Genomic DNA, 23461 nt, shown 5'->3' with positions numbered 1-23461 from the left:
AGCGCCACTTCCAGGAACTGCAGGGAGTGGAAAACTGGGGGGACATGGAGATTTGGGGGAGCTGAGGGGGCTGAGAGTTTGGGGATCCAGGGGGGTCCACAGGCCAAGGAAAGGGGGGACCTGCAGAGCTGGCAGAGCTGGGAAGGAGGTTCAGGGGCTGAGAGCCAAGGAAAGGGGGTGCAGGGACTGGGAGAGCTGGGATGGGGTGTCCAGGGAATCCTGTGCCCAGGAAAGGGGATGCCAGGGCTCCTGAGTGTAAGGAAAGGAGGAGCTGGGGGCTGGGAAAGGCAGGAATGGGGACCCAGGGGTCCCAGGTCAGGGAAAAGGGTGGGGCTGGGGGTTGGGAGAGGCAGGGGATGGGAACAGGTTGTGTTGGTGCCGGATAAGGGGGTGCAGGGGGGTCTCAGTGCTGGGCAAAGGGGTAAAAGGGTGTCTTGGTTCTCAGGAATGGGGGCGCAGGGGGGTCTCAGGGTCACGGAAATGGGGGGGCAGGGATGGAGAGGTAGAAGGGAGTTCCATGGGTCCTTGAGCCCAGGAAAGGGGAGTCCAGGGTTTCCCAAAAAGGGGTACCAGGGTGGGAACACCCGGGGTGTTTGGGAAGGGGGAGTTCAGAGGGTCTCTGGTTTTGCACAAAGGTGGGGCTGGGGGCTGGGAAAGGCAGCAATGGGGGTCCAAGGTGTTCCAAGGCGTTCCAGGATCAGGCACACGGGAAATCTAGAGGCTGGGAGCAGGGAAAAGGGGAGCAGAGGGCCCTGATGTCCGGAAATGGGGGATTCAGGGGGGTCTCTGTGCAGGATAAGGGGAGCAGGGGGGCTCCCGGTGCCGGCAATGGCGATTCAGGGTCTCGGTGCCCGGGGTCCCACTTCCCCCTCGCCCGCCAGGAGCGCCCCCAGCCCCAGCGCTGGAGCCACCGCGCTGCTCCTCCTCACTCCCAGTATGATCCCAGTAGGATCAGTCACCCAGGAGCTGCTCCCAGTATGATCCCAGTACAGCCCAGTCACTCCTGGCATCCCCCCACCCCTCTCTGCGTTCCGACCTGTCCCGGCTCCATCCCCGCCCCTCCCGCGGCTGCGGGGAGGAGGAGGAGGAGGGAGGAAGAGGCGGAGCGGCAGCGGGAGCAGCAGGAGGAGGGGGAGGATGAACCGCGGGGCTCCGGCTCTGCCTGAACTCGCAGCACCCCGGGAGCGTCGCCCCCATCCCGCAGGTGCCTGGGAGGGGGAGCTGGCCCCAAATATCCCGGGGCTCCCTGGGTTTGGGGTTTTTGGGGGGATGTGTGGAGCTGGCGGGGCTCCAAGGCCGAGCCGCAGCTGCCCTCGGGGGGACATCGGGGGTCCTCGGGAGGTGTTTTTGGGGGGTCCCGGTGCGGGTGGCGGCAGAGCCCGGCGGGGCCGGGGGGATGCGGGTCCCCCCGCGGTGCGGGTTGGGCTTCCCGGCCGGGCCCTCCGAGCTCTGCCGGGGCCGCGTGGGGACCGCGCGGGAGCGGCGGGAGCGGCGGGGGGACCCCGGATTTGGGGAGCCCCGGGAGAGCCGCGGCTTCCCTGGGCGGGAGCGCAGAGAGAGGAGAGGCCCAGGAGCCCCAGCGGGGACCCCGAGAGGGGGGACCCCTGGCAGTGAAGTTTTCACAACATTCTCCATTTGCTGTTTCCCTTTGCAGCTTCAGCCATTTCTGTTTCAGAGTCAGATCCTCACCATGGGCTCTGCCTTCAGCTGTGCAGATTCCATCTGTGCAAGCAGGCAGAGCTTGGGGTGAGGGGCAGAGGGAATCAGCCAATTCCTGCCCCAGGCAAGAAGAGCCAGGTACATTGTCCCCCCTTTGCCCCAGCAGTGTTAATTTGCATTTCTAAAGCTCCTCGTGGGTGCCTGGAATGCAGCTTCTCTTCCAGAGCAGCTTCAGCAGCCTCACATGTGGCCCCCCCACAACCTGCTGATTTTTTTTTCCTTCAGATCATCTGTTTACTGTTTATGGGTAAAAGGGTCACACTTAAATCTCTTCTAGTTTTACGAAGTGCAGCCTAAAGGTGAACGTTGAAAAATGCAGACCAAAATTTTGGTATCTCTAAGAGCCACATAAAACACAGACAAAAAAAATTCCAAAGCAATTAACTTTCTTCTCTTTCTCCTTGGAGTAAAAACTCATTCTCACATCCCTGACCAAACCCAACCGGCAATATAGAAGTAGGATTATTACAAAAAATACTCCAATGCTATAAACTTTGCACTGAAACTGCAGGAAAAAAGAAAAACTCTACCACTATGTTTAGTGGAAGAGTCAAGGCATTCCTTAATTCTGGCCAGGATGTGCTGCAGAAATCATTCCATCCCCACAAAGCCCGGGCGTGCAGAGAAAATCGTTCCATGACACGTGGGTTTTACTTGATTTTTCCCGAACTTGATACAGTCTGAACCAGTCTAAATCCACTGGTTAAATGTTATGTAGTTTCAGGCTGTGCAGTTTTTAGTATTTGGTTTCCTTGTGGCCCCGGATTTCTTTGCTTCTGCTGTTAATGAGGTGGGAAGTGCTGGATTTCCTTCTCAGCCTTTTGCAGACCAGGTGTCTGCAGCCCTGGCAGTGTCTGGGGTAGGTGTTGGTTGCTGTTTGCTGCTGGGGTTGATGTTTTGCTGCTGGTCGTTATCTTTGTGGGTATCTTTTGGGCCATTCCCAGTGTGTTGAGATGTTAAACTCATCTCCGTTGAGTGGTGTAACATCTCTTAACAAAACCTTTAACATTTCTTTCCCCAGAGCCAAGGCAAAGCAAGCCTGAGTAGAGAAATGAAAGGTTAACAATGTTAAAGTCTATGAGCTGGTGTATTTTCCATCAATGCCATGGCAGGCAGGGCAGTGTGTGAGTGTAAGTGAGAGCCAGAGTGGAATTGTCCCGTGCTCTTGCCCAGCAGCTGTGGCAGGGCAGGCCCAGAGAGCGCTGAAGCTGCAGTAGTGGCAGCAAGGGCTGTCCCCGGTGGCTGGAGCTGCCAAAGGAGGGTGGCCAGGCCGAGGATTTCAGCAGAGGATGTGTGGGCAGGCCCAGGGCCTTGCCCCGCTGTGGAGCCCTGGCTGCTGCTGCGCTGCCTTCAGTGCAGGCTCAGTGGGGGCCTCCCATCCTCCTGCTGCAGGCGGGAAGTGCAAATCTCCGGGGCTGCAGAGACCTGGAGCCGAGGCTGAGGGGTCCCCCCGTGCTCAGCTGTGCTGGCGGCTGTTTCTGGCCTCGGGGCCACTTGGCACGGGCCACGCCACTTGGCCACCAGTGGTGCTGCTCTGCACTCCTTAGGCAGGAGCCGATGTCCTGCTGGGATGTTGGCAAAAGCAAAGTGCCAAGGCAGGCTCTGTGCCAGCCCAGCTTCCTGGGGGAGAGATTGCACCAGAGACGGGATTCTGGCCACAGACTGCTTTAACTGTGCATCCCTTATCTCCACCCTGCACTAGGTGGAGAATTCTCAGGGTAAGGAATTCCTGAGATCAATTCCAAGGGGAAATAATTGAATATCTGCCCTGGGTCTGGCTCTTCTTCTTGCCCAAGCCAATGGCAAAAGCCGTACCCATGGCATCTTGGTTTCTATCCCCAGCTTCCAAAGGTGTTTCTTTCTTTCCCCTTTCATTCTTTGTACCCAGCCTGAGCTCTGGGGGTGCCAGGGGTTCTGGAGGTCCCATTGTATTCCTAAAGCTGCCATAACCCCCTGGAGGATCTTTCCTGTAAAATGAGCTCTGCTGTCTGAGTCTCTTTCATTTTCAATGCCTTTTATTGGAATGATTTCTTTTAGAAATATCTTTAAAAGTGATCCAGGGGTTGCTGAGCAATCAGAATTGCATTTGCCCCCTGTTAGGTGAGATGGTGTCACCAGAAGATATTGAAGCCTTCCTGCTCAGGGCATTTCAGTTCCAGGCTCTTACAAGCACACACAGCTGTGCCAGTTGAGCTGACCATGGGGGGTAACCTGGGCTTTGTCTGATTCCCTTTCCTCAATAACAGCGTGTCTTGGAACTCTTTTCCCTTCTGCTGCCCTTGAAGAGCCATCCACAAAGACATTTTCTGCCTCAGGCCAGGCAATGTCTCCTGAATCTCCCCCAGGCTGGGTCTGGAGCTCTGTCACTTGAATGCAGTGCTGGGTTTCTTCCCAGCCCCTCTGGGGGCTGTTCAAACAGGAGGCTGGGTTAAACCCTTCCCCTGTCCTCAGTTCTGAATCCTCCTGTGCCACTGAACAAGTTTCACACTGTAATAACCGAGCACTGCTCATCCATTGCGAGGCTCTTTTGGTTATCAAAGCTTGAACTTGATGGCAGACTGGAACAGTTGGAGATCCTGTTGTCATCAGGTTTTGGGCCTCGGTTCCCGTTGAAGCTGTGGCTGAAAAATTCTGCAGACAATGAGGCCACTGTGGCCACTGGGTGAAACTTGTTGGCCCAGGAATTCCTTTGGCATTGCCCTGTTGAACATTCACCTACAATTCCAATTTCTTTTCTGAGTCTGGAAGAGCCACAGCTGAGGCATCAATATTTTTGGTTGTTCATTTTCTCAGGTTTTGCTCTCTTTCTCCTGTCCATACCACAGCATGGAGGCTGTCTGGGGTTAAAAAGTCCAGACATTTGACACAAAGGTACAGCAGCAATAACCTCTGTATCACCTTTTACAGTATTACAATGCCACCATCAACTTCCTTCCTAGTTAATATGAATCACAGTAGGAAGAAAAGAAATGGGTTTATTTCAAACCTATCCCCCACAGCTCCTAAGAGGGATTGAACAAATGATACCAGCTCAGCTTTCCCATTTATTCCCTTAATAATGAAAACACGCCTTTACAATTTTCCCCTCTTAGGTGTAAGATTCAGAGTGGATGGAGAGGCCCCTGTGTCCATCAGGAGAGGCCTCCTCTGGATGCAGACCCAGCCGGGATGTTCTCCAGGGCTGCAGTGTGGTGGGTCCCCGGTGGGATGGGAGCTCAGAGAGCCCTGACAATCCATGTCCATGCAGGGGTGGACTCGCTCCTCCTGAGGGTGCTGCTGTCTGTGCTTGCAGTGTCCTTGTGGGCTGCAGCTGGAGCCCTGACTCCTTCCCAGGGGCTGTTTGGGTGGGCTCTGCTCTGGCCAGGAGGGCAATGCCTCTGCCAGGTGCTTGTGGCCGAGGCCGTCCCCTGGGTGCTGGGGCCCCCTTGGGCCCTGGGGTTGGTCCCTCAGGGGCTGTGGGAACTCTGCCATGGCCTTTGCCTTCAGCTTGGCCTTTTGCTCATCCCTCCTTGCCTTCAGCTGCTGTTCCTTTGTGCCCAAGTGCTGCAGGGCCTTCTTCTGCCACTCCTGCAGCCCCGGTCACTGCCTGTGGGTGCTCATCCTCTGAGAGCTGCTGAGCTTTCTGCAAAATCTTTCCTTTCTGCAGGGACCCAAACCAAATCCTTAACAGAAAATCCTGAACCTTCCATGAGCACTCTGCATTTCCCAGATGTTGCTTTGTTTTGCTCCTTGTGCTCAGGGTCCCCTGCCCAGCCCGGATGGCAGAGCCGGTGCCTGTCCTGCCGCAGTGTCCAAAGGCGGCCCCCCCGGCGGGCAGGGCCGGCAGCTCCCCGGGGCCGGGCAGCGGCCGGGGCGTCCCGCAGCCTCCTGGGGGCCGGGGGCCACTGCCGGCCCTGCCCGGGGCTGGTGGGCTCAGGCAGCGCCCGGCGCTGAGCCCCGGCTGCCCCACAGCCCCGGCCCGGCCCCGCAGCTCCCCACAGGCCCCCAGCCCTGCTCCCGGTCCCGCACCTCTGCGCCCGCTGCTGCCGCTGCCCACCACAGAGAAACCCCTGACATCCTGACCTCCTGCTTTTCCTCTCCTGGAAACCGGGAATTCAAAGTATCAGCTGGCAAATTGTCAGGATAAGACCCTGCTGAAAAACATCCCCATCCTGAGTACTTTTCTGTTCCTCCTCTTTGCCATCATCCTTTTTCTTACCACACACATTCCTCCTGCTGCTTCTTTCCTGAACCATATTGCTGCACACTCCTCTTCACCCAATCTCTTCCCAGTGCACCAACACCATCCATCCCCTGTTGTCCAAATCCCTTCTCCCCTTCCCTTATTGCCCTCCTGGGTGTCCATGTCCTTAATTACCTCTGGGGGAATGTGCAAACTACCTCAGCATTCTCCCATGGGACCCTTCAGAGACATTTTGGGATCATCCTCCCTTTGGCCAGGACCCCTCCCTGGCTTTCCCTTTTCTCCCCTCCATGGGTGCCCTGCCGTGTTCACTCCCCGAAGATCCCAGGGCACTCACTGATGAGATTTTCAGTGCTCTCTCCCTGCTGACTCTTCACAGACCTCCCTGATGTGTCACTCGTCTGTCTCCTGGTCACTCCTGGGTCCCCAATCAATCCCCGGTGCCGCCACCAGCCAAGGGAGCCGATCACCCAAAGTGGGTGAGGCACCTTCAGCTGCACTCCCTGCCCCAGGGTGTGTGGAAAAATTGACATCACCAGAGGATTCTGTCCACAAAGCAGACAGAGGAGTCCTGTGAAATTAATTTCATTTCTAAAAATGGGAGAGGCCATGGGACATTCCCCATGGGATCTCTCATGCTGTTGGAGGACACAGCCTCCATTTCACCCTAATTCTCCTGGCCACATCTACCTCTGCTTTCCCCATTGGCTGAAGTACTTGAGAGCTACAGACTTCCCGATCCACCTACTACATACTCCCTTAATATGCTTCCTGCTTTTATATAGCAAACGATATTCATGGCTCTGTTAAGTCTTTGTTGTTCTTCTGGAAGTTCATGAATAGAGCAGGACCTTGGCTGAGCAGCAGTCTGTGTCATCAATTAATAACATTTTCTGAAACCGATTCCTTCTCCTGTCACTCCCTTGTGTACATCTCCCTGGCCCTCTGAGCCTTCCCCAACTGGACTCCCCGCCTCGGCCCCATCGCCCCCGCGAGGGGAATTTGGGGAGGTGGGAGTGGGGCAGCGCCAAGGCCGGGCCCCCCCGCGCTGTCCTGGCGGGAGCGGCTGCGGTGGGGACCGAGTGCGGGCGGGAGCGGCCGAGAGCCCAGCGCTGCCCCAGCCCGACCTGCCCCAGCTCCATCCCTGCCCCTCGGCTGGGATGCTGTGGGTCTGGGGGGAAGAGGGAGCCAGCAGTGGGTGCTGGGCCTGGGGGCAGGAGGAGAAGGGAAGGAGAAGCAGGCTTGAGGAACAAAATGGTCAAACAATGTAGGTGGCAGGAGAAGGTGGGATTGTGCAGGAGAAGGAGGAATATCAGGAGGAAGAGGAGTGTGAGGAAGAGGAGAGACACCAGAGGAGGAGGAGGAGGAGCAGAAAGAGGAAGCAGCAGAAGGTTCCACCCCTCCCTGTATCTGCAGCCTCCCCCCAGCCCCAGGAGCGCTGCTTCCCCCACATGCCGCCAGTGACTGTGGAGGGAGATCCAGGATTTTCAGGGGATGAATCTTGGTGTTTCTGAGCTTTCGTGGGCTAAATGTTGGTGCTTTGGTTTATGTGGCAGCTGAATCTTTATGTTTTGGAGGAGGCTTTTGCTGACTTGTGATGTTTGGGGAGTTTTTGATCTGTGTCTTGAAGTTTGTGGGATTTTTGGGCTAAATCTTGGTGTTTTGGAGGTTCTTACAGACACAAGATTCCCAATGACTTCCTGAGATGAACTGAAGCACGGAAGAATCTCCAGTCCAAGGTGCTCTCCTCTTGTTTTTTACCCCAAACCAGGATTTTTCATTCCCTGGGCGTGTCTGGATGGAGGAGGAGGAAAAGCCCCGGAGATGCTGCAGGAGGAGGAGCTGCAAACCCAGCCCAGGGAGCTGCGGGGAGGAAAGAGCCCCCCTGAGCCAGGAAGGCGGGCGGAGATCCAGCCGGAGCTCGGAGCTGGTGGAGAAGTCTCATGGCAGGGAGAAGCCCCACAAGTGCTTGGAATGTGGGAAGGGTTTCAGTCGGAGCGACAACCTGATCCAGCACCAGAGGATCCACACTGGGGAAAGGCCCTACGAGTGTGGGGAGTGTGGGAAGAGGTTTCGGACCAGCTCCAATCTCCTCGTACATGAGCGGATTCACACAGAGGAGAGGCCCTTCCGCTGCCCCGACTGCGGGAAGGGCTTCAGCCAAAACTCCAACCTCACCAGGCACCAGCGCATCCACACTGGGGAGAGGCCCTACGAGTGTCCCCAGTGTGGGAAGAGGTTCCAGACCAGCTCCAGTGTCCTCGTACATGAGCGGATTCACACAGAGGAGAGGCCCTTTCGCTGCCCCGACTGTGGGAAGGGCTTCAACCGCAACTCCAACCTCACCGTGCACCGGCGCATCCACACCGGGGAGAGGCCCTATGAGTGTGGGAAGTGTGGGAAGAGATTCTCCAGGAGCTCTCACTTGACCCAGCACCAACGGAGGCACCACTAACTGAAGCCCTGTGAGTGCCCCGAGTGAGGGAGGAGCTTGGAGTGAGGGAAGAGAGTGAGGGAAGAGCTTGGAGTGAGGGAAGAGAGTGAGAGAAGAGCTTGCTGCGCTGCTCCAGCTCCATCCCCCATGGGAGGATCCGGGCTGGATGATCCCCAGTGACCCCCGTTGGACAGAGCCCTGGTGCCCCCGTATGGGGAATAAAACAGAGAGTAAAGCAATGGAGCTGATAAAGGGGCCCGATATCTGAGGCCTGACTGAGCCGAAACTGTGGGAGACACAGACACAGTTTAAGTCTCCCTGGGCAAGAAGTGACCAAGCAACATGGTGTGAGACTTTGTGATAAGATAAATGTTCCCAGGTTACTGTATGTCACAAAGAATGTGTTACCAATGGGAAATTGTTACCAAAAATAGAGCCCTATATAAGCACCATAGAAGTAAATCCCTGTATAAAAACCTGGTACACTCAATAAAATTGGCTTTGGTCTAAACTCGGATGTCCTCGTCTCTCTGTGGTGGATAACTGTCCTGGTTCAGGGCAAATTTAGGGAAAGAACCCTAAAAGGGTTCCCTTAGGAAAGCAGATTCAATTGGCCCTCCCCCCAACCAGTTCGGGAAGGATACCTCTTTGGAGGAAAGTGGAAAAAACCTGTTTATTAAACAAGCAAACTTAATATTAAACAATAAAACTTCCCGCCACTCCAAGAGAGAGATAAACTCAGAAAAATCCCCTGGGTTGCAGCTGGGCTCACTCAGTCTCTGATCAGTCCCTCCAGCGCTGGAAATGCCACGGCCCAGGCCCAGCCCACTGGGCCACAGGTGCTGCTGCTGCTGCTCTTCTGGGTGTTCAGTCCAGAGCAGGTCCAGAGAAAGGGAAAACACCACAGTCCAGGGAACTTCTTTGCCTCAGCTAGCTAAAACTAACTAGAAAAAAAGCAAAGGAGAGCTCTCTCGCTGTCTGTCCATCTGCAGATGAAACAGTCCAGGAGCAGGAATGTGGAGGAGGGAGTGCAGTTCTTGAAAACAAACTCCGCGCTTCTTCCCCCCCCACCCCCCTTCACTCCTGGAACAAGTCTTAAAGGTGTAGAACTTATTATTCAACATAAACAGAGCAGACGATTGGGGATAAAGGCATCATACAGTCAACCTAGGACATTCCACCCCTTATCCCCATATCGTCAGCTTACTACTAAAACTAATATATATATTCAAACCCTACAAACACATATATTATACATCCAATATACAGCTATACACAGACAATGGCAGTAATATTCAGCAAACAGTGATATTTACACATAGTTCTCACCCAACAATCAGATCTCCCTGAGGTACACATCGTGTTCTTCCATCTTTCTGCATTATCCACCATGTACAACCTGGTCCCTGTGCAAAGACAATCCCACGAATGGGTTTGTCTGTACTCGAGCCAGAACTGATCCACACTGATTTCCCTAACAAACCTCTGACATGTGCCACTGGGACTTTGTCTCCATCTACGATATGCAAAAGCTGAGATTGGGCAGGGCCCAATCGACTGGTAGAGCCTCAGGTGTTAACTAACCAGGTGGCTTTTGCCAGATTCTGCTCCCAGTTCTTGAAAGATCCCTCACCCAATGCTTTCAAGGTGGTTTTTAACAGTCCATTGTACCTCTCCACTTTGCCTGCAGCTGGTGCATGGTAGGGGATGTGGTACACCCACTCAATGCCATGTTCCCTAGCCCAGGTGTTGATAAGGCTATTCTTGAAATGAGTCCCATTGTCTGACTCAATCCTCTCAGGGGTACCATGCCTCCAAAGGACCTGCTTTTCAAGGCCCAGGATGGTGTTACGGGCTGTAGCATGAGACACAGGGTAGCTTTCCAGCCATCCAGTGGTGGCTAGAAGCAACCACTGAGCACGTAGCGCTTGCCTTGGTGTGTCTGGGGCAGTGTGATGTAGTCAATCTGCCAGGCCTCCCCATAGCTGTATTTGGACCACCGCCCACCATACCACAGGGGCTTCACCCGCTTGGCCTGTTTGATGGTAGCACAGGTCTCACAGTCGTGGATCACCTGAGAAATACAGTCCATGGTTAGATCCACCCCTCGGTCTCGTGCCCACTTATAAGTGGCATCTCTACCCTGATGGCCTGAGGCATCATGGGCCCATCGTGCTAGGAACAACTCTCCCTTGTGTTCCCAGTCGAGGTCTATCTTTGACACCCCTATCTTCGCAGCCTGATCTACCTGCTGGTTGTTTTGCTGCTCTTCAATAGCTCTGTATCTGGGGACATGGGCATCTACATGGCGAACCTTCACAGGTAGCTTCTCTACCCGGGTAGCGATATCTTTCCACTCTTCAGCAGCCCAAATTGGTTTTCCTCTACGCTGCCAGTTAGCTTCTTTCCACCTCTCTAGCCACCCCCATAGAGCATTGGCTACCATCCATGCATCAGTGTAGAGGTAGAGCTTTGGCCACTTCTCCCTTTCTGCAATGTCTAGGGCCAGTTGAACGGCTTTGAGTTCAGCAAACTGGCTTGATCCACCTTCTCCTTCAGTGGCCTCTGCAACCTGTCGTGTGGGACTCCATACAGCTGCTTTCCACTTCCGATTCACCCCTACGATGTGACAGAAACCATCAGTGAAGAGAGCATAGCGTGTTTCCTCTGCTGGCAGTTGGTTGTATGGTGGAGCTTCTTCAGCCCGTGTCACTGGTTCTTCTTCTTCATATGCGACACCAAAACTTTCACCTTCGGGCCAATTTGTAATTACTTCCAAAATCCCAGGGTGATTCAGCTTACCAATATGGGCACGCTGTGTGATGAGAGCAATCCACTTGCTCCATGTAGCACTGGTGGCATGGTGGGTGGAGGGAACCTTTCCTCTGAACATCCACCCCAGCACCGGTAGTCGGGGTGCCAGGAGGAGTTGTGCTTCTGTGCCAATCACCTCTGAGGCGGCTGGAACTCCTTCATAGCAGCCAAGATTTCCTTCTCTGTTGGGGTGTAGTTGGCTTCAGACCCTCTGTAGGTCCGACTCCAAAATCCCAGTGGTCGGCCCCGAGTCTCATCAAGCACCTTCTGCCAAAGGCTCCAGGACAGACCATGGTTCCCGGCTGCAGAGTAGAGCACGTTCTTCACATCTGGTCCTGTCCTGACTGGGCCAAGGGCTACTGCATGAGCAATTTCCTGCTTTATCTGGGCGAAAGCTTGCTGCTGCTCAGGGCCCCAGCAGAAATCATTCTTCTTGCGGGTGACCAGGTAGAGAGGACTCACGATCTGACTGTACTCAGGAATGTGCATTCTCCAGAAACCGATGGCGCCTAAGAAAGCTTCTGTCTCTTTCTTGTTGGTTGGTGGGGACATGGCTGTGATCTTGTTGATGACATCTGTAGGAATCTGACGCCGTCCATCTTGCCACTTCACTCCCAAGAACTGAATCTCTCGAGCAGGTCCCTTCACTTTACTCTTCTTGATGGCGAAACCAGCTTCCAGGAGGATTTGGATGATTTTCTCTCCTTTCTCAAACACTTCTGCTGCTGTGTTCCCCCACACAATGATATCATCAATATTTTGTAGATGTTCTGGAGCCTCACCCTTTTCTAGTGCAGTCTGGATCAGTCCATGGCAGATGGTGGGGCTGCGCTTCCACCCCTGGGGCAGTCGGTTCCAGGTATATTGCACTCCCCTCCATGTAAAGGCAAACTGAGGCCTGCATTCTGCTGCCAGAGGAATGGAGAAAAATGCATTGGCAATATCGATAGTGGCGTACCACTTCGCTGCCTTGGACTCCAGCTCGTACTGGAGTTCCAGCATGTCTGGCACAGCAGCGCTCAGTGGTGGAGTCACTTCATTCAATGCACGGTAGTCCACTGTCAATCTCCATTCTCCTTCAGATTTACGCACAGGCCAAATGGGGCTTTTGAAGGGTGAGTGGGTTTTGCTGACCACCCCTTGGCTCTCCAGCTCTCAGATCATCTTATGGATGGGAACCACAGCATCTCGAGTTGTTCTGTACTGTCGATGATGCACTGTTGAAGTGGCAACTGGTACCTTTTGTTCTTCTCCCTTCAAAAGTCCTACTGTATTTGGATTCTCAGACAGTCCAGGCAAGGTGTTCAGTGTCTGGATGCCCTCTGTCGCTACAGCTGCTATCCCAAATGCCCACCTGAGTCCCTTTGGGTCTTTAAAATACCCCCTTCGAAGGTAATCTATGCCCAAAATACATGGGGCCTCTGGGCCAGTCACAATAGGGTGTTTCTTCCACTCATTTCCTGTCAGACTTACATCAGCTTCCACCACGGTAAAGTCCTGTGATCCACCTGTCACACCGGCGATAGAGACAGATTCTGCCCCTACGTGTCTCGATGGAATTAACGTGCATCGTGCACCAGTATCGACCAAAGCCTTATATCTTTGTGGTTCCGATGTGCCAGGCCAGCGAATCCACACAGTCCAGAAAACACGGTTTTCCCTCGCCTCTACCTGGCTAGAGGCAGGGCCCCTCTAAGCCTGGTTATCCTTCTTGCCTTGGGCGTATGTCTTAGAGGTTCCTTCAAGAGGATCAGACATGTCATCATCATCATCATGCCTGGCAGTTTGGCTACGGGCAACTGGAGCTGCTCTCCTTTTGGTGGCACTTCCTCTCTGAGTCTTACCTTCCTTCAATTCATGCACCCGTTGTGCCAGAGCACCAGTAGGTTTTCCGTCCCATTTCCTCATGTTTTCTCCGCAATCGTGCAGGAAGAGCCAAAGCTCAGCTCATGGGGTGTACCTTCTCTCACCATTTGAGGGACGTCTACGTTGGATACCAGAACCTCTGATCTGTACTGCTGAGATTTGGAGAAGGTCCTCCTTTATCTCTTCTCTGAGTCTCTTATGATTCTCCTCTATCTTATCTTCTAATTTCTGCAGACGTGTTTCCACTGCTGCAATTCTGGCATGGGTTGGGCCTTGTACAGCATCTGCATATGCTCGGAGTTTCCTTGCCATTTCGAGCACGGTCTCATCCCTCTCATCTTGCTTCATTATTGCTAAGGCAGAAGTGTAGTCATATGGCCCAAGCCGTACAAGTTTTCGCCACATCACAGATGTACATGGTACCAAGTCTGGATTCCTAGTTGTTATTTCATCTGAGAAGATAATCTCTGCCACTGCCATTTTTCTCAGACGTTGGATCCCTTGTTCTATAGTCTTCCACTGGGTTTGCTGCATATAAAGATCATCTACACACAGGTATATTTGTGCTACACTTTCCAGAACCCGTGCCCAGAGGCTGTGAGGGTTAGCCCCCCTCATCATTCCTTGATCAATGACAGGATCATGTGACAGGGATCCCAAATGTCTTGCCTCAGTACCATCCAGAATTGTAGCCTCGCCTGCAGCATCCCAAAGACAGACCAACCAACTAATTACAGACTCATCAGGTCGTCGGGTGTAATCCTTCCTTAGGCCACAAAGGTCCTTTAGGGAAAAGGACTCAGTATTGGCCTCTGATCTTGTACCAGTTGCTTTGACTTCTGATTTTATGTCAGCAGGCATTGAGGGTCCCTCTCCTGCATTATCATCATCATCGTCATCATCCACTGGTCGATTGGTCTTTTCTGTGCGCTTCCCACTTCTTGTGCTAGTAGCAACAGCCATTGGTTGAGGCTTGGCTGCTGAGTCTGGTTTAGCTGCTAGCCTAGGCTCACTGTCTGGTTTAGCTGCTGGCTTTGAGCCGGGGGTGTTGGCTGCAGCCTGAGTGACTGGGATAGCTGCTGATTTATCTCCCTGCCCCCCTTCCTCTGTCTGCTGCCCTACAGTATGTAGCAGGGTGCAATAAGCATATGCCAGGGCCCAGCTCACTGCAATGATCTTTTGCTCCTTAGAGTTATCATGGCACTTCTCTTTCAGGTACTTCGCCACCTCCGCTGGATTCTGGATTTTTTCACTTGGAAAGTCCCAGGCTATAGGGTCAGAAAATTCCTTTAAGATTTGGCCCATATCCTCCCATTTCCCACACCACTCAGGATTTCTCACACCTGGGTCTACTCCTGGGTCAGAGGTCTCATCAGCCCCTCTAGAAATCTCAGTCCTCATTCTAGAGAGACTGCAGACTGTATAGAGAAAGCTTACCAGATTAAAGACCAGAAAGATGGTCTCCTTAACAGTCAGGGGAAACTGAACATTCTCTAATAGGGAGGTAACAAATTCAGAGGAGAAGAAGGAAAGCAAAGGCTGAAAAGCCTCATCCCCTACTTCCCCTCTAACAAACTGGCTGTACAACCATAACCATGAACCATACATTCCAGGAACAGACCTCAGCACCTTTATAAACCCTCTGGAAGCTATTACAGCCAAGCACAGCCCGATGGATATTCTGGTCAGTGCCCTTCTACTGCAAAACCTACGTATTAAGGACAATACCGGAGCTATTCCTGGATAAAAAAATAAACCTAGGGACCACAGGGGGATTAAGATCTCAAAAACCCCTAGGGACCAGAGACACATGCAGGCCTTCACCCCAAGAGACAATATTAATTCAAACAACATAACCAGTAACTGCTCCATACCCAGACAAAATAATTGGAACAAAAATATGATTACAACAGGGTTTTTTCCACTCTCTCGAGCCCCACGTTGGGCACCAAAATATTTGTCCTAGTTTAGGGCAAATTTGGGGAAAACCCTCTGAAAGGAGCCCCCAGGAAATAAACCCCCACGGCCCCTCCCCACCCACCTGGTTCAGGGAAAAATTTCCTCTGAGAGAGAAGTGGAAAAGAACCTGTTTATTCAACAAACAAAGCACTCCCCAGCACCAAAACAATTAACAACACTACATGACAACAAAACTCTTTCACCCCTCTGAAGAGCTGAACAAATCCAGAAGGTCTTTCCTGGGAGTGGTCGCCCAGGTCTGGGCACTGGGGATTGCTCTCCAGCACTGGGGATGGCTGCTGCAGATCACCAAATGCAGGCTCCTGGTGTTCCTTGGTGTTTCCCAGATCCCAGTCCAGAGCAGGTTGGATGATATTCAGAAAGAGAAAAGGAAAAAAAAGCAACAGTCCAGGGAAAGAATTGGACTGCTTAACCTAACTAGGAAGCAAAGCAAGAAAGCAGGCAAAGCAAGCAAGCCAAGCAAGCAAGCAGGCAAAGCAAAGCCAGCCAGCCAGCACCAGCCTTTTCTAGACAGCAGACCATGGGGGGAGGTGAACCAGATGATAACACGGCAAAACAAACCTTCACTTTCAGAGTCAGTTCTGAAAGCACAGAACATAATATCAAACGTAAACAGAACACATGATTGGAGATACAAACACCATAACAGTCACCCTAGGACAGCCGTTAAGCCACTTGTGCTCACCGCCATTCCACATGTAACACGAAATTTTGGGTCTATCCTTCCCAATTACCTGGGCCTGACACACCTCGTAGATCTTCTCTGAGGTTTTCATCCATAGGTCTTCTGGGTAGACAGGGGCCCCAGATACAGGTATGGCTTGGGCGATGATTTGCCCTTTGGGAAGGTAGACTGGCGGGTGAGCACAGTGCAGCCACAGCACCAGATGTTTAGGGTTTGCAGATGTTAGGTTGGGTGCGATAGTGATGTCGAGTGGCGTGTATTTTGTGTCCCCAAGGACAATGTACTTACTGTGGAGTTTCCTCCAGGTCCCTGGGTCCTGTGTGTCAACCATGACAAAGTGCCAATTGCTGTCCCTGAGCAGTAGGAGTTCGGTTAGGGTCAACCTGTATGGAGAGAAGTTGGACTGGGTGTTAAGGATGGGCCTGGGATGGTCGGGGTCCCGACCAAGCCATGCCTGTGAGATGAAATTCCCGACTCCTCCCACGCAGGCTGGTTCACCAGCTCTTGTTCCCCTATTGTGCAATTCGGTAATGTCATGTGTGGTATTAGAGTTATTGTCCTCAGGTAGGTATGCTAATGTGTTGTCCCTCCTGCCCCCTGATGTTATGTTTCCCACCAAATTTGTGTCCTCACACAGGGAGGGACTGCGCTGGGAAATTAGTTTTTTGATTGTCCCCCTGGGTTGAAGGCACCTTGCCCTTGCTGTTGGTTTTTAAAACGTAAGAAGTCCTCTTTGAGGGGGCAATGAGATGCCCGGTGTCCTTTCTTATTGCAGAGGTTGCAGGGCTTTCCTGGATGGTAACCTTTGGGTGGTGGCCCAGTGAAGCGGCGTGCAGGAGCTGGGGCCGCGGATGGCATGTGGGCTTCGGCGAAGGAGACTCTCCGTGATGGCGTTTGGGGTGTCCCCTGAGGGTCCTTTGATGGCAGGGTGACCCTTTGAGCGCACACGTCCAGCATGTCTTGGAGTGTTGGCTCTGGGTCGAGGGGCAGGCTCAGCATTGCCTGTCTGCAGGCCTCATTGGCGTTCTGCAGGGCGATTTGCTTCACCATGCCTTGCCTCAATCCCTCCTCTGGAACCTGTGCTTCAGCTGCCCTGTACAACCTGTCTATGAAACTAACGAAAGATTCCTGTGTTTCCTGCTTGAGAGAAAAACAGTTAACAACAGGACCACTGGGTCTTAACTTAAAAAATGCTTTTTCTGCTGCCTTGGCAGTTGCTGCCAATGCCCCCCTTGGAATCTTTTCCGCCTGTGTTGTTGCCACGTCCCACTCCCCCATCCCGCACAGATGATCAATGGTTAACATGCCTCCATCGGTGTCAGAGGAGGTCTCGGCTTTTGCCCAAAGCTGGGGTAATGCATCCCGTACCTCCCGCCTCCATGCAGATTCCCATACCAAAAACTCAGCTTGAGTAAGCAAGCACAAAAACAGAGCACGCATGTCAGTAGGGACGTATTCGTTGGAGGAAAGTGTGACTTTTAAAAGTCCCCGAAAGTATTCACTTTCCCGACGAAACTCCTTTTGGGCTTTGCAAACATCCCTAATCACAGCCTGTGGTATAGGGGCCCACTGTGCCAGGGGTCTGCCCCTCTGCCGCGGCGTGTAGGTGACCGGTGCAGCAGAAAAGGCAAGCGGGGATTGCGGCAGGTCACGGCTTCCCCCCTCCCCCCCCCTTCCTCCCTCTCCCCCCCCCCCCCCGGGAATCGAGGCATGGGAACCAGAGGGCGGGTCGTGGGAACGGAGGGCGGAGGCAGGACCAGGGCTAGGGGGTGTGACTGGTGTTACCTCACCCCTAGGGGCGAGGTCAGAGGGAGGACTGCTGAATGATTCATTAGGGGAGGTGCCAGAAGGGGGTGGAGGGGAGGGGTGGGTGGAGAAGTCTCGGGAGTGGGAGGGGTTGGCTGTAGGGTGAAAGGGGTCATTGGGAGACAAAGCACGGAGGGAGGGGGATGGGCATGCCATGCGGTCCCCTCCATCTTGTGCCCTGGGGCAGGGAAGGGGATTATTTTGGGAAAGGTCAGGGAAAGGTTGTGGAGAGGGATCTGGGGTTTTAAAACTCACAACTTTACTACTATGGGGCAGGACTGTACAAAGAGAGCAACTTTGGGGAGGGGAAGGGTGCAGGGCGATGCCAGCATTGTCCTGTGATGGAACCCGGGGGTTGACAGAGAGGCCAGAATCTGCCTGCGGCTGGTTTTGCCGGGATGCCTGTCTGAGAATCCCCGGGCTAGGGAGAGAGGGATAGGAGAGGGAGTTTGGGGGATTTGGGGGGCTTGGGAGGCAGCGTTCGCCCTGGGGTGGCTCTGGCTTCCCTTCGCAGTTATTTTTGACAATATTTCTCAATTGGATTGCCAGATGGATGAAAATTGAGAGGGACTGGTCGTCCTTTTGAGCAATTTCTTTTTCAACTCAGTCCCAGAATTGAATTTGGTACAAATTTGCCTGCGAGATGTCCTGGAAGGACTGCAGAAGCCACTGGGCAAAACGCTTAACGTCTGACTTTTTACATCTCTTTGCTCCCCCAACTAAAATTCCTAGGATTTGAACGTAAATTCTCTCGTGCGACACAGACAATTTTGCACCCATTATGTCGATGTTAAAGTGTGTCACGAACCTCGCGGCTGGTAAAATAACAAAAGAAAAAAAAAAAACCTCTATCGGAAAGCTAGGTAGCCTGCCCTTACACACTCCCTGCAGCGGGAGACAAAATGTGGGCTCTTATTGCCCCCTTGTGGGAGAAAGAGAAACCCACCCCAAAAGGAGCAAGGCGTACCCAGCCCAGGGGACCCCGGTAACTCACCACGGGTCCAGCGACGTCCAAAGGGGAAACAAAAAGTCCAGCTGCGAAGTTTTTGCCATGGGGGGACCGAACTTCAGCGGTGCAAGCCAAAGCTGCCGGTCCCACCCCTCTGGAAGCCCTGGCTCCTTAAAACGGAACCGCAGCTTGCGAGGGTGTTGTAACGTCCACGAGGTAAATCCACCAGCCTCTTGGGGCTCAGCGGTCCTCAGTCTTTTGCCTGGAGATCCCAAGCCGCACGTTGGGCGCCACAACTGCCGTAGTGCTCTCTTTTCCCCCCCTTTGTCCCAGCTAGCTCCGTGGGGGAAGGGGAGCGCGGGCAGTCTCCGTCTTTTCTGGCGAGCCCTCGCGGGCGTCGGCCGGGGCTACGTGGGTCTGAGAGCAGAGGCGTGTCCCGCGGTGAATAAAAGGAGAGAGACTTTTCTCTCGCAGGCAGAATTCCGGTTTATTGCAGTTTGGCTGGGAAAGCAAAAACCGAAAAGACTGCGGCGTGCCGCGCTTGAGTTTGTTTGTGCCGCCTTGCTGGTCAGGGGCGGGGCGGCGTGCTCCGGAGCTGGCTGCGAGCCAGGGGAGGCGGCGCGCGGGGCCGCGGCGCGGTGGCCGACTCACGCAGGTGCCGTGGCGGGAGCGGCGGCAGCGGTCGCGGAGCGGAGCAGCTGCAGCAGGGTCGTCTGGAGCGGCGGCGGCGGCGGTAGCAGCAGCAGCACGCGGGGGCCGGCAGAGAGAAAAGCCGCGGCGGGGGAGCGGGGCAGCAGCACGCAGGGGCCGGGCGAGAGAAAAGCCCGGGGCGTCCCCAGCGCCGCGGGTTAAGTACCGAACAGGGGAAACCCGGGGCAGCCAATGGGGTAACGCCACGGGGGGTCTGAGGGCAGTGGGGTGCAGGGGTACATCCAATGGGGAATGGACAGGTGGAGGGTCCCAGGTCATCTGCCGACCCCGCCGCGTGACTGACAGATGGCCTGAGATATAAATACAATGACTCTGCACTTTCCCGGGAAGGCAAACCGCGGGGACAGATGGGAAAACCCGGGGGGTCGCTACAGAGCGCGGGGGGGGTACATGGAACGAACTTATACATAATAAAACATATAATAACACAATTCCACACCTGAGGGAAACCTGAGGGACACCTGGCACACCTGAGTGACACCTGGCACACCTGGGCACAGGTACATCACACCTGAGTAACACCTGAGTGACACCTGAGTGACCCCTGGGCACAGGTAATGTTACACCTGGGGATGGATGCCACACCTGGATACAGGTGATGTCACACCTGGGTGGGTGCAGGGACACAGAGCCACCTGTGCAGGGACACGGTGATGTCACGTGTATGACATCATAGCACCTGGGGGATGAGACAGCTGGGGAGGGGTGGAACATCACAACATCACAGCTGCTGAGGTGACACACACAGCAGGAGCCCCAAGGAACACCTGGATCCCCCCAAATTACACCTGGGACACCCCCAAAACCACCTGGAAATGCCTCAGGGACACCTGGATCAACCCTGGGACATCTGAACTTCCCTCAAGGACACCTGGATCCCCCCAAAAACCACCTGGGCCTACCCAAAAACCACCTGGACCCACCCAGGATCTCCTGGACCCACACAGGGACAGCTGGACCCGCCCCCCAAACTCACTGGGACCCCACTGAAACTCACCTGGATCCCCCTCTAAATCCACCTGGGACCCCCAAAACGCACCAGGACTCCCCCAAAACCCACTTGGACCCACCCAGGAGCACCTGGGATCCCCCAAACTCATTCGGACCACCCCAAAGCCCACCTGGAGCCCAAAAAATCACAGGTGTGGTCCTGCTCCCCCACTCCCCTGGGTTTGAATTTTTGGGTCGATTTGTGGCGATTTTTGGTTTCCATTGATAAAAATCTATCCGGGGGCGGGGCCAAGGCTCATTTGGGGTGGGGCTTCAGGAGGGGGCGGGGCCAGAACTAGGAGCTGGGAACTCGGAGGGGCGGGGCGCTCGGTAGGCGTGTCCAGCAGCGAGGGGCGGGGCCATAACACAGGGCGGGGTCTAAAGAGGGCGTGGTCAGTGTCTGGGGGTTCGTCCTGCCCGCTCCCACGTCCCCAAATTCCCCTGGACCCTCCCTCACCGCCCCGCCCCCACCCACGGGACACACCCCGAAACCTCCCCAGCCCCTCCCCCCTCGGCCCCCCCGAGCTGTTTTCACCTGGGAACCCCCAAATCTTTGGGAATGCTCACCTGGGACCCCCTAAAGCTCCCCTGCACCCCTCCAAAATCTCCTCAGGACCTCACAAACCTCACCTGGGACCCCAAACCTCACCTGGAACCCCCCAAATTCTCACCTGAGACCCCCAAACTTCTCCTAGGACCCCCAGACCTCACCTGGGCAGGTGGGAAACCCCAAATCCTTGGGAATTCTCACCTGGGACCCCCCAAACTTCACCTGGGACTACCCAAACCCTCACCTGGGACACCCCAAACCCTCACCTAGGACTCCCCCAAAATTTCCTCAGGACCCCCCAAAAGCGGCCAAAGGTGGGGCAGGGCCGGGGCGATGACGTCACCTCTTCCTGTTTCCCCTCTCCAGCCGCGCCGCGTTCCCGCGTGTCCCCAACTGTCCCCGGCCGTGTCCCCTCCCCAGAGTGTCCCCAGCGGCCATGGAGCCCCGCGGGGTGCGACAATCCCGGCGGGGGGCCGGAGGGGACGGGGGGGAATGTGGGGGATAGGGGGTGACAAAAGGGACAGAGGGGACAGCAGAGCCCTCCGGGGACGGGACAAACGGGACCACAGGAGGGCACAGGGACCACTGTAGGAAGCCACAAGTGCCACCAGGCCCCTGACACCTCTCCTGTCCCCTCCCCAGCTGTCCCCCCACCAGCTGCTGGAGGCGATGGTGGCTGTGGTGGCCACACTGGGCGAGCTGGTGGCCACCCTGAGAGAACTGATGGCCACCGTATCCAGGCCGCACAGGGACGTGCTGCTGGCCGTGTCCCCAGAGTTCCTGCGGGTGGCTGTGGGGACCTTGATCTTTCACCTCCAGGACGCCCTGCGCCACATCCGTGTCCCCTCCCTGGGCTGGACCCTGGCCAACCTCGGGGACACCCCAGGGACCACCTGGACCTGTGTGAGAGCCCTGGCCAGCGCCAGGCGTGTGCTGGACAGGCTCATGGACAGATGGGCCCGGCTGGCCAAGGCGGCCACCGAGCTCCGCGACGCCTGCAGGGATGCGGCCACCGGGAGGGGACAGCGGCTGGAGCTGTACCTGGGGCTGCTGGGGGACTTGGTGGCCACGTGTGACGAAGCCACCGCGTTCCCCCAGGAGCTGCAGCGCAGGCTCAGGGACATTGAGGCTGCCCTGGAGGGGACAACGGAGGTGTCCCGATTTCCGTGCGGCCTTGGTGGCCACAGCGGCCGAGGCTGAGCAGCTGTGGGAGGCCAGTGCCTGCCTGGCCAAGTGTCACCTGCTGGGGACACTTAGGGACTTCAACAGCCTCTTCTTCTGTCCCTCTCCTGGCCACAGTGGCTGTGCAGTGGCCGAGCGGTGCCAAAGAGCAATGGAGGACATCCCGAGGCTGCTGTGCACAGAGCAACATCACCACTGGGCCGTCATCAGGCCGGTATCACCTCGGCAGAGACTCGGGGACATTCTGAGGGCACTTTGGGAGCACTTGGGGACACTTTGGGAAGGCGTGTGGCAACGCTGGTGGGGGCGGGGGGGTAAACGAGCCTCCCCTCAGTGCCTTGCAGGAGACCCGGCTGTGATTTGGGGGCCGGGGGGGTCCCCAGGCAGCCCCCACTGCTGAGCACTGACCCTGCCCCGGGGGGCACCGGGACCCCCCCAAAAACCACACCCACACCCCCTTCAGTGCCCCCAAACACCCCTCGAGCACTGACCCCCCCTCACCGGGCACTGGGACGAGTGGAGACCCCCTCTCGGTTTTCTGGTGGTCGAGATGACCCCGAGATTGTGAAAAGTCCTTTTCTCCCAGCCCGCGTGGGCAGAGAAGGAGTCGAGATGCGGAGCTTTGCTTCTCAGGGCCGTTTATTTTCCCTTTTCTCTAACAGCTTTGTCCGCTCTGCTGAGCTCTGTCTAGCATGTCGGTCTGTGGCAGTCTCCCTGCCCTCAGGGCGCTGTTTGCCTTCTACACTAAAAACTACTGTACTGTGTTTACAATAACATGCCAATATCTATCATTTATGTTGGACAGTGTGTCTCTACCTTCAACCAACAGAAAAGTGTCACCATCACAGCAAGACATGGAGGGCAAAAAGAAGGAGAAGAAGGTCAGGACACACCCAGATCCCTCCACCTTGTCCCATTGAACCCCGTATTTTAAAGTGTTAAAATTCTACTTTTCCACCCTGTGTTAATTCACCTACCACGCTACTCAAACCCTTGTGCCTTGTAATTCCTCATACAAAGTTGGCAATTTTCTCCAGGGGCTAAAACCAAAGCCACCGGTGTTCTTGACACCATGCCAAGGTCTCCGAGGCCCCTGCCAGGGTCTGGAGCCATCCAGGGCAGACAGAGGGATGTCCTGGATTCTGAGACCCCCAATTACTGAACAGTGGGAGCCCCCCGGGCACTGCCCCCCCCACCAAGCACCGGGATAGGGACCGGACCCCCCTCGAACCCTGGGAACCCCACAAGCACCGGGACCCCCCAGGCAGCGCCACCCCCTTGCACCGGGACAGGGACCGGGCCCCCCTCGTGCACCAACCCCGCCGAGCACTGGGCCCGGACCCCCTTTGTGCCCCCATCCATGATGGAGGTTCCATCCCCTCCGCTTTGACCCCCCCAGTGCCACGGAACCCCCAGGAACAGTGCAGGGACTGTGGGGGACCCCAAGGGCTGGGGGGGCACAGGGGGTTAACCAGTACCAGGGGAGTCCCTTAGGGTTTGGTCCTTTACCCCCCGTTGTCTCCCAGGACCCCCTGTTATCATCAGCGCCACCCCCAATTTACTGGGACCCCCTCCATTCACTGCTTCCCCCC

General features: G+C 55.3%; 1 protein-coding gene and 1 pseudogene across 1 annotated transcript; one reads left to right on the top strand and one right to left on the bottom strand.

Annotated features, from left to right (window-relative positions):
* The window catches only part of LOC116807532 (uncharacterized), a 1256502-nt pseudogene that overhangs the window by 476416 nt on the left and 756625 nt on the right, over positions 1 to 23461 (bottom strand).
* On the top strand, positions 1064 to 8847 carry LOC140681581 (uncharacterized). Its single transcript, XM_072921515.1, has 2 exons — positions 1064 to 1204; positions 7674 to 8847. The coding sequence occupies exon 2, from the start codon at positions 7701 to 7703 to the stop codon at positions 8355 to 8357; it is 657 nt and encodes a 218-aa protein (XP_072777616.1). The 5' UTR covers positions 1064 to 1204; positions 7674 to 7700; the 3' UTR covers positions 8358 to 8847.

The sequence above is a fragment of the Taeniopygia guttata genome, chromosome 37, assembly GCF_048771995.1.
Source record: "Taeniopygia guttata chromosome 37, bTaeGut7.mat, whole genome shotgun sequence".
NCBI classification, from domain to species: Eukaryota; Metazoa; Chordata; class Aves; order Passeriformes; family Estrildidae; genus Taeniopygia; species Taeniopygia guttata.
The sequence above is the reverse complement of the archived record's forward strand: the minus strand, read 5'-3'. Positions and strand labels throughout refer to the sequence as shown.